At 47.2% G+C, this 13,961-nt stretch overlaps 5 protein-coding genes and 1 non-coding gene across 6 annotated transcripts; 2 read left to right on the forward strand and 4 right to left on the reverse strand.

Annotated features, from left to right (window-relative positions):
* Positions 1-456: 456 nt before the first annotated feature.
* DEU56DRAFT_916205 (uncharacterized protein) lies at positions 457-2,434 on the reverse strand (the record flags this gene model as incomplete). Its single annotated transcript, XM_041357837.1, has 12 exons — positions 457-631; positions 681-686; positions 752-834; positions 893-1,025; positions 1,072-1,229; positions 1,276-1,285; positions 1,340-1,396; positions 1,444-1,664; positions 1,718-1,812; positions 1,862-2,088; positions 2,141-2,240; positions 2,287-2,434. The coding sequence occupies 12 exons, from the start codon at positions 2,432-2,434 to the stop codon at positions 457-459; spliced, it is 1,413 nt and encodes a 470-aa protein (XP_041204873.1).
* Positions 2,435-4,593: 2,159 nt separating this feature from the next.
* Positions 4,594-6,995, reverse strand: DEU56DRAFT_983037 (uncharacterized protein). The gene is made up of 12 exons (XM_041359928.1): positions 6,580-6,995; positions 6,428-6,527; positions 6,154-6,380; positions 6,010-6,104; positions 5,731-5,951; positions 5,628-5,684; positions 5,569-5,578; positions 5,365-5,522; positions 5,187-5,316; positions 5,045-5,127; positions 4,982-4,987; positions 4,594-4,932 (listed from the first exon to the last, which is right to left on the reverse strand). The coding sequence occupies exons 1-12, from the start codon at positions 6,716-6,718 to the stop codon at positions 4,752-4,754; spliced, it is 1,407 nt and encodes a 468-aa protein (XP_041204874.1). The 5' UTR covers positions 6,719-6,995; the 3' UTR covers positions 4,594-4,751.
* Positions 6,996-7,378: 383 nt separating this feature from the next.
* DEU56DRAFT_t90 lies at positions 7,379-7,461 on the reverse strand. Its single transcript has one exon. It is a non-coding gene; the product is annotated as a tRNA-Glu (tRNA).
* A 4-nt stretch (positions 7,462-7,465) lies between these two features.
* DEU56DRAFT_823259 (peptidase family M48-domain-containing protein) lies at positions 7,466-9,390 on the forward strand. The gene is made up of 9 exons (XM_041354196.1): positions 7,466-7,851; positions 7,904-7,970; positions 8,024-8,330; positions 8,383-8,457; positions 8,507-8,521; positions 8,574-8,729; positions 8,780-8,840; positions 8,891-8,984; positions 9,034-9,390. The coding sequence occupies exons 1-9, from the start codon at positions 7,565-7,567 to the stop codon at positions 9,145-9,147; spliced, it is 1,176 nt and encodes a 391-aa protein (XP_041204875.1). The 5' UTR covers positions 7,466-7,564; the 3' UTR covers positions 9,148-9,390.
* On the reverse strand, positions 9,391-11,388 carry DEU56DRAFT_892122 (uncharacterized protein; the record flags this gene model as incomplete). Its single annotated transcript, XM_041356310.1, has 11 exons — positions 9,391-9,649; positions 9,699-10,076; positions 10,130-10,154; positions 10,207-10,242; positions 10,299-10,320; positions 10,371-10,398; positions 10,451-10,469; positions 10,522-10,562; positions 10,610-10,869; positions 10,890-11,070; positions 11,201-11,388. 10 exons carry the CDS (start codon positions 11,386-11,388, stop codon positions 9,881-9,883), a joined length of 996 nt encoding a protein of 331 aa, XP_041204876.1. The 3' UTR covers positions 9,391-9,649; positions 9,699-9,880.
* A 1,511-nt stretch (positions 11,389-12,899) lies between these two features.
* On the forward strand, positions 12,900-13,824 carry DEU56DRAFT_872972 (peroxiredoxin; the record flags this gene model as incomplete). Its single annotated transcript, XM_041355822.1, has 6 exons — positions 12,900-13,000; positions 13,063-13,086; positions 13,145-13,230; positions 13,286-13,484; positions 13,538-13,616; positions 13,666-13,824. 6 exons carry the CDS (start codon positions 12,900-12,902, stop codon positions 13,822-13,824), a joined length of 648 nt encoding a protein of 215 aa, XP_041204877.1.
* Positions 13,825-13,961: the final 137 nt, after the last annotated feature.

A 13,961-nucleotide genomic window follows, 5' to 3' on the forward strand; every position in this document is an offset into this window, starting at 1 on the left:
ACAGATCCCAATGACCGGGCACTAATATTGACCACGCTCGCACTGCTGATCAGAATCCTGAATCATCTCGTCCGCAACCTGCTGCACGACTTTACCAGTGAAATTTGTGAACCCCTCCTGTTTGGTCTTCCACTAGCACAATTGAAAGGAATGCGAGTTTTAGTGCCACTAACGTACCACCTCTTTTTTTCGGAAGGACAGACTCAAGCAGATCAAATATGCTTCAAAGCGACGACAAAAGTGCTCGCGACACTGTTACTCCTTCAGCCATCTGTCTCGTTTAAAATCCGAGTCGTTCCAATAATATTCATTTCAATTCCTCATTCTGTGTTTACATCCTAAAAGAAATCCATACACATAGTTGGGGGGGAACGTATATAACTCTGGGTAACAGACGAAAACAGGCGATCGCATTGTTGTTGTGTTTCTTCTCGGACACTTTCACCTCACCTCACCTCACGTCCTTCCATCCATCTTCGGTTTGGCTGCGGCCTTGACCTCGAGGCCGCGACGATAGCATGTGAACAATGTCATCGTCAGTGCAGAGAGAATAATCCACCCGCTAAGAACACCTGCATTGCGCATGAGGTACGAGTGGGTATTGAATACTATTGTCCGCATCGCCTGGGCCCTAATATGGGGGATAAACACATAGCAATTGTGCACATATGGATACTCACACATTCCTGTACAGTGTGAACACCCAATCTTAGCGTGCAGAGGAATTGTAGATACGGTAGGCTAGACTTACCAGAAGGGAAAGGCAATGCCGAAACGATAGAAGTTAGGCGTCAGCTCGTGCGGATAGACTGAACTTGAGAGGTTGGCAGTGATCTGATAGGTTGTGCATGAAATTCTTGGTTTACAGAGATAACTCATGGGGAAAACTTACGAGTAGGAACAGGAAGAAGGGAGTGAGACGTGGTGGAAGCACGGTGACCATGGACTCCAATGACATTCCAATCGTGCTCGTGCCTAGGTAAACATATATCCACATCAGGAAGAAGCCACCCGTAGCTGAAAACCTGAAAAGAGGTCAGTGTGCAATAATCACTGATGTTTTTCACATACTTTGCATTTATTGGAAGCCCGAATGTCATGCTGACGAGGACGTATGTTAGGCTCATAGGTACATAGATCAGCAATGGCACGGCAAAGCGAAGTAGGAGGTAGGAAGAAAGTCGGAGATGTTTCTGAACGAGAGCTCGAGCAGACGCATTGGCTTCAACCTGTGCGGGGGTGAGCTTCGTCAGTGAATAGAAGTCGGAGAGCTACCATAATGAACCTGTAACGCTGTTATTGAAACGTAGGGGTGACTCAGCAAAAAAAAAACACATACGTAAATATTAATTGAAAAGCCTGCCCAACAACCAGGCTGGCACTCGCCACGGGCGCGCTGAAATACCATGAGCGATCGCATGAGGGACAACAACCATGACCCACTCAAATGGCCGAAGGTCGACAGTGGTCCAGCCGATGCCAGGAGAAATCGTTTGTGGGGCTTGTGCAATCAGTTGCAAAGCAGTTTCATTCGCCTGACCCTGCGCATAGATTCGCGCGAAATATTGCTGTGCAGAAGTAGTAGCGAGAGACGACACAGCCTCCCCGAGGAGGTTGCTGTAGATTGGAATGACGGCAGTGCCGATCGCGACTTCATGACGAGCCTACAGACACAATGTTAGCTGCCGTGTGGCACGCGTGGGTTGAGGATATGCACAGTAGCATAGTAAACAGTGAGCAAGGAAGTGGGGTTGAATGTGCTATTGCCAGTTTGTCTCGCAGCAGACAGTTTGTCAGTAGCGTTTGTCTCAACTGGGGAAGATGAATGGTCAAAGATGCAACACGCGGAGGGATAACTTACCGACAAGAGCTAACCAAATTTGTTCACTGATGACCGCCTGCATCACGTCCTCGTCGCTCGCAAATATGGTAGGGTCGACTTGACTCCAGCCCAATCGAGGTCCTGGCGATGTATCGTTGTTGATGGCTGCCCATAGTGCAAGTCCAATGGTGTCGTTGTCGCGATCAATGAACCAAGCGGTAAGATTGCTTGTTAGTCGATCAGAATATGCTAGTGCAGCCCAGTACCTGCAATAGTGTCATAACAAACCTCATCCACAGGTTAAATTCGGCTACTCACACTGACAAGAGTATCCACATCAATAGTAGGGTCATACCAGTTGATTGAAAGATAATACTAAAGTACTCTCTTCGGATGCGAGCCAGATCCGGGGAAAAGACTGTGGCGGTAAATTATATAGTATGAAATACCGATCACGAACTCACAAGAGGATGAATAGGGCTGCAGATGCTCCTTGTTTGTATCATCCACTTCTACCGACCCTTCACTAATATGCAGGTCTGTAACGAGTACATTTTTTTTGGCAGGGCCCACGTCTGCGAGTTCGACGTCTTTGCCATTCCCATAGGACATAGTGAGACAAGGGAAAACGGGGAGGACAAACCAACTTCTAAATCAACATTATATATGCAAGGTCGCCACTCGCCAGCGAACGTCTCAAAGGGGATGGTGATACCTTGAGGGTAGCAATGACATGACGGAAGACCAACATAGGTCTTGCAAACCTAGATGAACTAAAAAAAATTCAATCGGAATCAACTGGAATATATAACTTCAAGTTTATCACGCATCACATATTAGAATCAACGCCAAAGGTCGCTTTCCTTTAGAGTGTGATCCACGTGTATCTGGTCCAGTAGGAAATAGTACCGGTTCAACAAACCTTCCAATAATTTGATAAGTGATGGGAGGTATACGAATGGGGGGAACTTACTGAGCTGGCTCGACCATACTCAGTTTTGTCACTGTCTATAAGGCATGGACCAGTAGCGGCACTCGCATAACCTTTCGGACTCCCGGGCCCTGGGGGCAATGTCGGGCACACTCCTCGAAGCAGTAGTGGGACCTTGAAGGAGCCTGGGCCTATATAAACACCAAGAGCAAGCTCTCACTGGGGGTGGTCACTGGCAGTCAGGCTTCCCGCATCGTCTGAAAGTTGGGCCTCGGAGCCCATGTTGCATATCCGACGCAGCAGCTGAGTAGTAGTATTATCAATAGAACTGTTAGCGAAAAAGTTCCAACCACTCTGGAAATACATCCGAGTCATGTGGGTGTGTATAGTGCCACCGTGGGAGAGCATGGGAAATTGGAATAACGAAATCCGTATAGACGGATACTGGCCGCCGCCTATCTTCAGACTTCAGATGCTTCGGAAGTTCTTCTAAATTTCTTCATTTTCCTCGAATCCACTTAGCAAACAACATGCAGGCAATCGAGGGGACAACAGCTGCACCTAGCTCAAATGAATCAGGCAGGGATTATGAGTGTATGACATTCAACGACTCCATACTTATTGTAATAATTTCACTGAGCCGCACGTTCCATGTTGACAACCTTCCAACAGATATTTCACGCTCCCATAAAATGTTATTTGACCCTAATTTCGGTGTAAGTACATATACGCCTATCGATCGTACACCATGCCACCAAGACTACTTCCACCGGTGTGGCAAGCACACCCGACAATCCATGACCGAATGGCAATCATTTTCAGTGCACTGTCGCATGGACATCATGACGTGTAGGCGCTTCATGCAAGCGCTCAAGGCTCGAGGCGTCTCACACGATAGACCGCTGAGATCTTGCTTCGTTCTGGTTTCAAGCGGACCGGTCTCGTGTGTTACCGCACCAACATCGTGCTGTATGAACAAATGTGAACGCTGCAGATCCGAATATCTCGTTGTCATACACACACGAAATACAAATACCGTCCCTCAAATTCGTGACACGCCTGTCCCTCCTCTTGGCCTTTCAGTGTCCACTTGAAAGGATTCTCTTCCTTCGTGAAACGGCCTGAGCTATCAGCGCAATATCCTCTTTCGGTTCTGTGGAGCGAATTCGACCACATCCCACATGTTCGACAATTTCCGACTTATTGATGTGATATCTCGAAGTGAGTCTTTCAGTGATATGAATGCAAATCATCACCGAACGATTATTAATGTTGGCAGCAGTGTTTCAGGTCCAGTGTAGGCTCGGTGCCACCGAGTCTAGTTGTGGAGCTATTTGCTCTTCATTCTTGCGTAAATGAGGATGCTCCCCCTGTAGGCAGGAGTTGTGAGGGGTTCGGCCTCTGCATTGCTTTAGCTTTCCCACGGAGGCTTTGTCGGTGTCAATGGAATGTATCGTAAGGCCTCGGTGCCATGGATGAATGATTGATCCAATGCAGGGAACAGATTTCAGTAGAGATGCTCTGCCGGATGCTAGTCGACATGTTTCAAACGCGACACTAGAACGTTAAGACGAGTTCGCAAATTCAATTCGTCGGCCGTTGAGACGTGATCCGATGCAACTGTTCGTGAAGTTATATTGCCAGCTCGTCACATTTTTGGAGGATTTTAATAGACGGTCCAGAACGAGGTCTAATGACATGTACACCTGAAGATGGAGTTCAGACTTCATTATGGGTAGCAAATTTCCACGCGTTCTCTTTCTGCATTTTGTCCCAGACGGTCACATTGGACCGATCATCCAGGTCCGGCGACCCCTTTGTTTTTTGAAAAAAAAAAAAGGATACGCGTTTATTGCCTTCGAGAGTCAACTACATCACAGATACTTGCGCGAGATTACAAGGCTAATGTCCTACGGCACCCCTGGCTTTTTTAGAACGTCGGTACATAATTATGTACACGTCTACCATCACCTTGAGCGCATTATGTTGCTTTTCACCTCACCTCACCCTCCTTCCAAACGTCTTCAATGTGGCTGTTGTGGTAACCTTGTAGTTATGAGGATACCATGCACATAAAATGATCGTCAGTGCAGAAATAACGATCCACCCGATGAGAACGGCTGCATTGCGCGGAAGGTACGAATGGGTATTGAATACTATGGTCCGCATCGCCTGGGACCTAATATGGGGGATGAACACATAGCAGTTGTGCACAGCTAAATACTCACACATTCCTGTAAAGTGTGAACATCCAAACTTAGCGCTCAGAGGGAGCTATGAGCTAGACTTACAAGAAAGGAAAGGCAATGCCGAAACGGAAGAAGGCAGGCATCAGTTCTTGTGGAAGAATTGAAGTCGAGATGTTGGCGATGATCTGATAAGTCGTGGCGTGAACTCCCAGTCTACGGAGATGACCGGGAGGAATTGACTTACGAGGGAGAACAGGGAGACAGAAGTGAGTTTTGGAAACAAGATAATAATGGACTCCAATGCCAGTCCAAACGCACTCGTGCCTAGGTAAATGTATATCCACATGACAAAGAAGCCACCCGCAGCTGAAAACCTACCGAGAGGTCAGTGTGCTACAGCCACCAAGGGTTGTCACACATACTTTCCGTCCATGGGAAGCCCGAAAGCCAAGCTGACGAGGACATATGTTAAGCTCATAGGTACGTAGATCAGTAACGGCACAGCAAGGCGGAGTCGGAGGAAGGAAGAAAGTCGGAGGTGTCCCTGAATGGGAGCTCGAGCAGCTGCGTTGGCTTCAACCTGTGTGGGGGTAAGTTTCGTCAAGGAATGGAAGACGGAGAGCTACCATAATGAACCTATGACGCTGTTATTGAAACGTAGGGTGACTCTGCAATTAACACATACGTAAATATCAACTGATAAATCAGCCCAACAACCAAAACAGCACTCGCAACAGGCGCGCTGGAACCCCATGAGCAATCGCATCAGGAGCAATAACTATACCCACTAAAACGGCCGAAGGTCGACAGAGGTCCAGCTGATGCCAGGAGAAATCGTTTGTGGGGCTTGTGCAATTAGTTGCAAGGCAGTTTCATTAGCCTGACCCTGCGCATAGATTTGCGCGAGATATTGCTGTGCAGAAGTAGTCGCGAGAGGCGACACAACCTCCCCGAGGAGGTTGCTGTAGATTGGGATCAGATAAGTGCCAGTCGCGATTTCATTACGAGCCTATAGATATACGCTTAGCCGCCATGTGGAACGCATGGAACAGGACTGGACTGCACACCCCAACATAGTAGACAGTGAGCAGGGAAGTGGGGTTGAATGTGCTATTGCCAGTTTGTCTCGCAGCAGACAGTTTATCAGTAGCATTCGTCTCAACTGGGGAAGATGAATGGTCAAAGATGCAACACACAAAGGGGTAACTTACGGACGAGAGCCAACCAAACTTGTTCACTGATGACCGCCTGCATCACGTCCTCGTCGCTCGCAAATATTGTAGGATCGGGTCGGCTCCAGCCCAACTGAGATCCTGGCGTAGTGTTATCATTAATGGCTGCCCATAGTGCGTGTCCGATGGTGTTGTTGTCGCGATCGATGAACAAAGCGGTTAGATTTCTTGTTAGTTGACTAGGATATGCTAGTGCAGCCCAGTACCTGTAATAGTGTCATGACAGACCCGATTATGTAACGTAGGTACTCACACTGATAGGAGTATCCACATCAGAACTAGGGTGAAGGCAACTGCGTGCAAGGTAATGCTAAAGTACTCTCTTCGGGCGCGAGCCAGACCCGAAGAAAAGACTGGGAACATGAATTATATAACATATAATTCCAAGTATTGTAAGGAACTCACAAGAGGAGGGCTGCGGATGAGGTTCGTTGTGTATATCATCCGCCCTTACCGTAGACTCTTGAAGCTCTTTGATGTATACAGTTTTTTGGGCAGACCCAATGTCTGCGAGTTCAATGCCTTTGCCATCATCAAAGGACATCGTGAGACAAGAGAAAGGGTGGAACTGTGGAAACGAACCAATACGGGGTCTCTAACTCGACATTACTTATATACATGTGTGCCAGGACCTGAACCGAGAATATGCCTCGAAGACGCGTCCCTGATCATGATGGTAGTAAAGGGATGACAAAATCAATACAAATGACCTCGATTGGGGAAATGGACTCCATTTCAAATAGAATCAAGGACACGTTTATGGCCAAAAGATCTTCAGGAATGAATACCGTCGTGCTTGCTGCAGTGGTCCATTGCTTACCCACGTAAATAAAGTAGCACACTAGTGCTCTCCGACCTCGAGGGCCATGGGGGCGCTGCCCTGCCATGGGTTCCGAGGTGCACCTTATGTAACTTTGAGGCCTCGGAGCCACGCACCCGCGTTGCAGTGATCTTGGCAAAGCCCTGAGGGTTTAAGTCATTGTCACTGATCAGTGTTTCAACGCTGGCACTAGTACTTTATAGGATTGATACCCGAATTGTCCGAGCATTCCCAATTTCTGGCCACGCAGGAGTCAGGTCATACTTTAAAAAAAGAAAATGTAAGTGGCGTATCAGAAACAGGTCAAAGACGATCAGAGGTAGGTTCCTAGTCTAGTATCTAATATAGATTCAACTCTGTAATATTAATGCAAATAACAAAAAATTCGGATACGGGGAATCGAACCCCGAGCTACCGCGAACCCAAAGCCTGAGAGGCGGTAATGTTAACCATTACACCATATCCGATTGAGGGGTTACAGTCTCGTCAAGTACACATACGTTGGTGGTTCCTAACTGCGTAGCAGACTTAGATCACACTCCAGCTTGGATATTCATCTCGCCATTCGTGATGTTTCCTGCCCGCATGTGGACGACAACAACGTCTATCCTGCGAACGTCGCGTGCTACCCAGGGCCTGCCAATTCTTGCTGGAAATTACCTACGAGTTCGACAACCAACGTCCAGCCTCGGCTCAACGCCCCTACTACGCCAACTTTCGACATCCTCTCCTCGGTATGCTCAGTATACGCGCTTTTCGTCTGAAAAACACCGTCACCCATCGGGAGAGGTGATAGACAGCCGAATGAAGATTGTCATTGCACTTGTTGCAGTCGGAGGAACATATTATATCGTGCAGTACGTGTTCAATGCACTACTTGTGATGCTGTGTCTCACTTTAGCCCTTAAGTTTAGAGAAAGTCCCTGAAACCGGTAGGTGGCGATTCATGGATATAAGCCCCAAGTACGAGACAAATGTGAGCGCCAGTTTGGTCCGAAGGCACAAACTCTCATACCTCCCCCCTTATAGCTTGCGCAGGCGGCATATGACGAGCTCTTGGCTGAATTCCGAGGCAAGGTACTGCCCTCCAATCATCCAGTGACCCGACACGTACAACGAGTTGTTAATCGTATTCTTGAATCATCGGATCTTGGTCACTTGCGTTCTAGCGAGCCTCGCCGGTCACTAGCGGAACTACCAGATGACTTCTGGAGCGAGGACCCATTCACCACTGGAAGACCTTCTGGGGAGTCGTCTACCCCAGAAAGCGGAGGTAAAGAGTGGAATTTGCTCGTTGTGAATGACCCATCCGTTGTAAATGCCATGGCCACTTTTGGTTCGCTCTCGAGCTGCCTCTTCAAGTGAACTTTACAAACATGTGGCCACAGGAAATATCGTCGTTTTCACTGGAATTTTACCTATATGCAAAGATGAACAGGGTTTGGCTGCTGTCCTTGGACATGGTACGCGATTCTGCAAAGGATTATTTTTGTAACTCAAATTATTCGGCAGAGATCGCTCACGTGGGTACGATGGCATGATACAACGTGCATGCATATTCTCAACACTCCTTTACCAGTTGCTCGACATGCTTCTGAGCGCTATTCTTCCTCTAAAGTATTCCTAGCAATCGCAGTTCTTCTGCAGACAGTTTTCGGGTTCGATTTTGGAATCACCAACCTCATTAGCACGTTGCTACTGGAGCTACCCAATTCGCGGACTCAGGAATACGAGGGTGTGTTTCATCCAGTTGTAAATATGGACATGCTGACGCCAGGGACGTAGCCGATACTATCGGCATGCAGCTCACTGCAAAGGCATGTTTTGACCCTCAGGCTGCTGTAGAGTGAGTGATTTGGGTTTTCTGTTGTCTGGCTTATGTACGCAACATTACAGAATGCATGCACGGCTCGCCCAATATGAAAAAGCGCACGGAGCAACAAGTCTGGAATTCTTGCGCACGCACCCTGGTGCAGAGCGGAGAATCAAAGTCAGTATAGTGCTGCCACTTTGAACCTCATGTTCTCATTTTTTGTCAGCATCTCGAGGAACTAATACCAGAGGCTTACTCCGTACAAGCCAGCAGCCCTCAGTGCGCAGGTATAAACGAATCTGTGAGACGCTTCAGGGAGTTTGCTCCTAGATGGTCGTAATCTACCAGAATTAAGACTTCTGTTTGTGAGTAAGTTCAGGTTCTCTCGCTGCTTATGTTTTGTTTGGGCGATTTGGAGAGTGGGTTCTAATGAGGTGCAGATTAATGTTCGTAGAAAATGTCATTGACGATGAATGGTTCATGTTTGCAGTCATATCTCTAGATCCCCTAACCATAGGACAAAAATCATCACTTCCTATATATAAATAGTGTGAGGGAAAGGTATGAAGCATGTTACTAGTTGCCAGCGCGAGCTTCGCACTTCGTCGTCATTATTTCATCGAAGTACACCTTCTCAACATTCTTGCAAGTCATTGCGTTTCGCGCAAGCCCAGTCTTTTCCACACAATTTCCTTTTCGCTTAGCATACGCAACCATTCAATAGTCATCCAGGGCCTACGCTATATAGCTCGCACCACTCTTAATTTCCGTACTAACCCCTTTGCTCGTGATCATTTATATACCGGTTGCGTCGTCGTCGAGAGTGTGTAACCAAAGAGACACTGCGAGATTGAATTCAGATGAAATACAGAATGCGCAAATATTATTTACGATGATTTTGTTGCTGTAAATGTAATTAGTCGTCCTTACAAAAGTGTTTCCTTGTTATTTTGAACACCAAAATAACACTTCGTTCCTGTCTCTAACTGCAGAAATGGTGTTTGTCGGCCCGTGGTGAAGCACCACTTTGATAGTAGCTGCCGCAAACAGCACTGGCACGCGGTCTGGTGTCTTTAGTAAAAGGAGTCATGTGTCTTGATCTGCGACTCGGTGTCCCGCGCGTGTGTAACATCCACTCTGATCACAATAGGTCTCTGAGGTGTGATGTGAACAATCCCACACGCAATACATAGAAGGCTTGATCTCACCATGGCAGTGTCACCGTCACTGAGAGGGCGGTCTTTCCTCAAAACGAGCCGGCGATTCAATCTGCATGTCGTCCATTGTTATCATGATATGTAGTTTTGGTTTGGACGACTTACGAGGCTAATAATGCATTCGCGACAACTGTTCATCAATGCGTCAATAAATTTCGAGCAACTTGAACACAGTTTCTTACCATTGGCTTGTATGAGATACAGACCAAACCACACAACTGCACGCATTTATTTAGAAAAAAAGCCTAAGTCCGCCCGAATGGAATGAGCTCACAGGTTTCTCTGAGGCACAGAAACTTGAGGCCCATTCAGCTTGCAATTTATTTGAAAAACGGGGACATCTTACTACTGCCATGACTGATAGTGTCATCAAGCTTGAAAAAAACATCATTCACAGAAGACCCGATGGTGTAAAAAGAGACGTGCCTAGTTGTCAAACCATTCTCTGTGAGAGACATAAAGACATCAGAACCCACGTAAGATAACCAAGTTCCTACCAATTGTCCACATAATCAGGTAGTCGATAATCGTCGTGCTCCTGAGAAGGATGTGAATGCAGCCAGGAGAGGTAAAACCCAAGCGTACTTCACGATACTGTTTCTCCGCTTCTGTATCAGACTCCAGGTAACGCCGGCAGTAATGGTTATGTCGCAGATTGTACGAGTGGCGAGCGCGATCAGGACTACATCAGTCTGCTCAACCACAAAGCGTGAGAAGCTCGACATGGTGATTGCCTTTGTGACGAGAATGAACGCCGCCACTTGTCCAGCTATACATAGGATTTCTGAGACGACTGGGAGCAAACAATTGCCGGAAAGCCTCCAGAGCCGATATATGTAGAATGACTAGATAGTATGCATAAGACGCCAGACGCCCGCTTTGCACCACTACTTGCCTGGGTCAGAAATGACGTAATACTGGTGAGTAAAACGGTTATATCCGCGCCGACTGGAAGGACGTTCAGCTTAGTTGGATCATCGTAGGCGGTCACCGTCATGGTCCACAATGTTGATATCATAGCGCAGAAGTGGCCAATTTGAATGATCCTGAAACGAATTGTCAAGGGACAAAACTAAAATGAAGAGGCAGGGCGTATATACATGACCGCTGCCACCTGATCAAAATAAGAGTGCTACACCAATCAGTTGACCGCCAGGTGATTTGCTCTTAAGTGACTTAACTGTTGCTTTGAAGCCTAGGCTGTCGGCAAACTTTGTGAAATATATATAGCTTTGGATGACAAGGGAGCCAAAGAGTGCTGCGGTTACAAGCGCACCAACTTGCATTGGCCCGATAATTAGTCGTGGATCAAAAAAATTTGTACCCTCGGGACCGGTAACCACCACAGTTGCTGAAGTAGACATTCAGGCCTCGACACCAATGCACAACCTACGGAGAGATAAGTCCAAGATTTTACTCGTGATTGGATATTTCGGGGTCGTACCGTACGAGAGGGTGAGTGAATGGAGGATATTTAGCTGATGGCCAGCATGTGCCATAGTGCCATCACAATATATAGTTGTGGTTGTCTATGTAATGACGAGACTGCGGTCTTAAGTTTCCAATTTCATAAGACTCACGAAGGGAATGCCACACGAACTCGGCCCCAAGGAGGGTGGGTGGCTAAACCACACATCCGCAATGACATATAATTCACGGGAAGTGCTGGAACCCTTTCAAGACAGTACTTCCCAATTGTGCACCAATCGAGGACCTGTCACCGGTCTGGTCCTTCGATCGTTCCTCTCCTGAGTCCCGACTCACTGATAAGTGATCCAGGAGTAGCAATGATATGGCCCTGCTGACCAAGTGACAAGTCAGCTTTCTCCTTTATAAGACGATGCTTTGCACCCAAGCATTTCTGGCTGTGGCACCTGGTCATTGGTCGAGTAATGGTAATGGCTTCTCCCAGGTGCCACGTATATCGGTGTCCTACTTCAGTGTACGTACATGTATTGAAATGACTTAACACGTATCTTGTTTCGATTGCTTGGCCTTGGCGCGCTGGGTTTGGTTGCCATGCGAAGAGTATCGATGGAGCCAGGAAAGAGCCTAGGAATAGAGTCATGGAGTACGCGATGCGCGATGTATGGCGCATGAAGACTACGAGTGACAATTATACACTAGTACATGCCATCAGGAAATCTGGATGATCCCCACTAAATCGCTGCTGCTTGGGAATCGTCGTCTGCAGGGCGCACTCAGGCTCGCAAGCATTGCACATGCCCGACATCCTCGTCACAGGCTGCAGCACGTAAACTCGACCCAAAGACCTGTTGTGAATGTAGAGACCAGGATGGTGTCGCAAGGTGTTGTAGAGCAGAGAGTCCAGACTAGACAGACTGTCAGATAGCCACATGACTCTGGCGCGTTTGAGGAGTCAGGTCAAAGGGACCGTAGTGAACAGACACGATAGTGTTCCTTCTTACTATGTGTTCGCGCGATCTACAAGCTGGCTGCATAAAGTCAAGTTGTACAATACACACATATCCATAAAGAAGATTCAATTTGAACTTACTCAAGCTTGCGATCAAGTCACAGGTTGACAAAAAGTTCTATTGAATTGCAAAGCAAACAACAGACAAACAAGGAATGCGAGAGCCTGGCAGCTGCGTGCAGCTCCTGCGGCATGCGGTGTTCTCAGTAATAAAACTTTTGAGTTGTATCACGGTTTTCAATGTACCCTACTGAGGCCTGAGGAATGCGTGTGGGGTCGGATAGGGTCGGATTCGGTGATTTGAACACGTTACATTTAAAAGGTCCATGGACCAGCCAAACAAACACACATAACGCGTCGGTTCATTAAATTTAAAATTCTTCACTCTTAACTTCAATATTCGCCTCTTTCCTGACCTTGCAACCCAATATCATAACAATGGCTGTCTTCGTTCAACGCCCAGCACCAGCCTTCACAGCTACTGCAGTTGTAGAGGGTGAATTTAAAGAGATCTCCCTTTCTGATTACCTGAGCCAATGGTACGCGTCTTATGCGGCAGACATTCGTGAGAGGAGTGGCTAACATTAGCATCGTCTACAAGGGTGGTTCTTTTCTTCTATCCAATGTAAGGATCTTTTTCTCCTCAAGTGACATCCTCATCATTCTTGTTGTCGCACCGACAGGGATTTCACGTTCGTTTGTCCAACTGAGATCTTGGCTTTCAATGATGCGCTTCCTCAATTCAAAGCGCTGAATGCATGCGTTCTCGGTTAGTTCTTGATTATTATTTGTGGTGCATTGGACACGGCCTGATGGTTTTATAGGTGTTTCCACGGATTCACAGTATTCCCACTTTGCATGGGCGCAACAACCGAGGAAGCAGGGTGGCATTGGACCCGACCTTAAGCTTCCTTTGATTGCGGATAGGAACATGAAGATATCCAAGGACTACGGTGTCCTCATTGAGGAAGAAGGCATTGCACTGCGCGGTTTGTTCATTATTGACCCAAAGGGTGTCGTGAGGTGGGTCTTTATGTATATCCTGGACTAGTTTGGTAACTGACGTTTTAATGCAGGCAAATCACCATTAATGATCTACCCGTCGGTCGATCAGTGGACGAAACCATCCGTCTTCTTCAGGCCTTCCAATTTGTGGTACGAGATTTCCGTCGTATATCGTAACGTTTCACTGTATTTTTTGCAGGAGGAACATGGAGAGGTCTGTCCTTTGGGCTGGACTGAGGGTGCTAAAACCATCAAGCCGGACCCCAAAGGATCTATGGATTACTTCTCGACCGTCGGTGATGCGGCCACCAATGGTCATGTGAACGGGAGTGCCAAGAAACGTCTTCGCACAGAATAATGACTTGCAAGGGTTCGCATGACAGCTAGATGTGACCATAGTGGACGCTTTTTCTGCAATTTGAACACCAGGATATACTTGATGTCCAGCCATTTAATTCTTGCATACATATATCTTGCATATCACTATACATACCT

This window comes from Suillus clintonianus, assembly GCF_016758775.1.
Source record: "Suillus clintonianus strain FC179 chromosome Unknown DEU56scaffold_81, whole genome shotgun sequence".
Classification (NCBI taxonomy): domain Eukaryota; kingdom Fungi; phylum Basidiomycota; class Agaricomycetes; order Boletales; family Suillaceae; genus Suillus; species Suillus clintonianus.

Coding starts and splice junctions, on each gene's coding strand:
- DEU56DRAFT_983037 (XM_041359928.1), bottom strand. CDS start 6,718: ATGTCCTTTGATGATGGCAAAGGCATTGAACTCGCAGACATTGGGTCT. Junction 6,381..6,427: donor ATGTGGATACTCCTATCAGT/GTGAGTACCTAC, acceptor ACACTATTACAG/GTACTGGGCTGCACTAGCAT. Junction 6,105..6,153: donor AGTTTGGTTGGCTCTCGTCC/GTAAGTTACCCC, acceptor CATCTTCCCCAG/TTGAGACGAATGCTACTGAT.
- DEU56DRAFT_823259 (XM_041354196.1), top strand. CDS start 7,565: ATGTTTCCTGCCCGCATGTGGACGACAACAACGTCTATCCTGCGAACG. Junction 7,852..7,903: donor GGAACATATTATATCGTGCA/GTACGTGTTCAA, acceptor TTAGCCCTTAAG/TTTAGAGAAAGTCCCTGAAA. Junction 8,730..8,779: donor GCGGACTCAGGAATACGAGG/GTGTGTTTCATC, acceptor CCAGGGACGTAG/CCGATACTATCGGCATGCAG.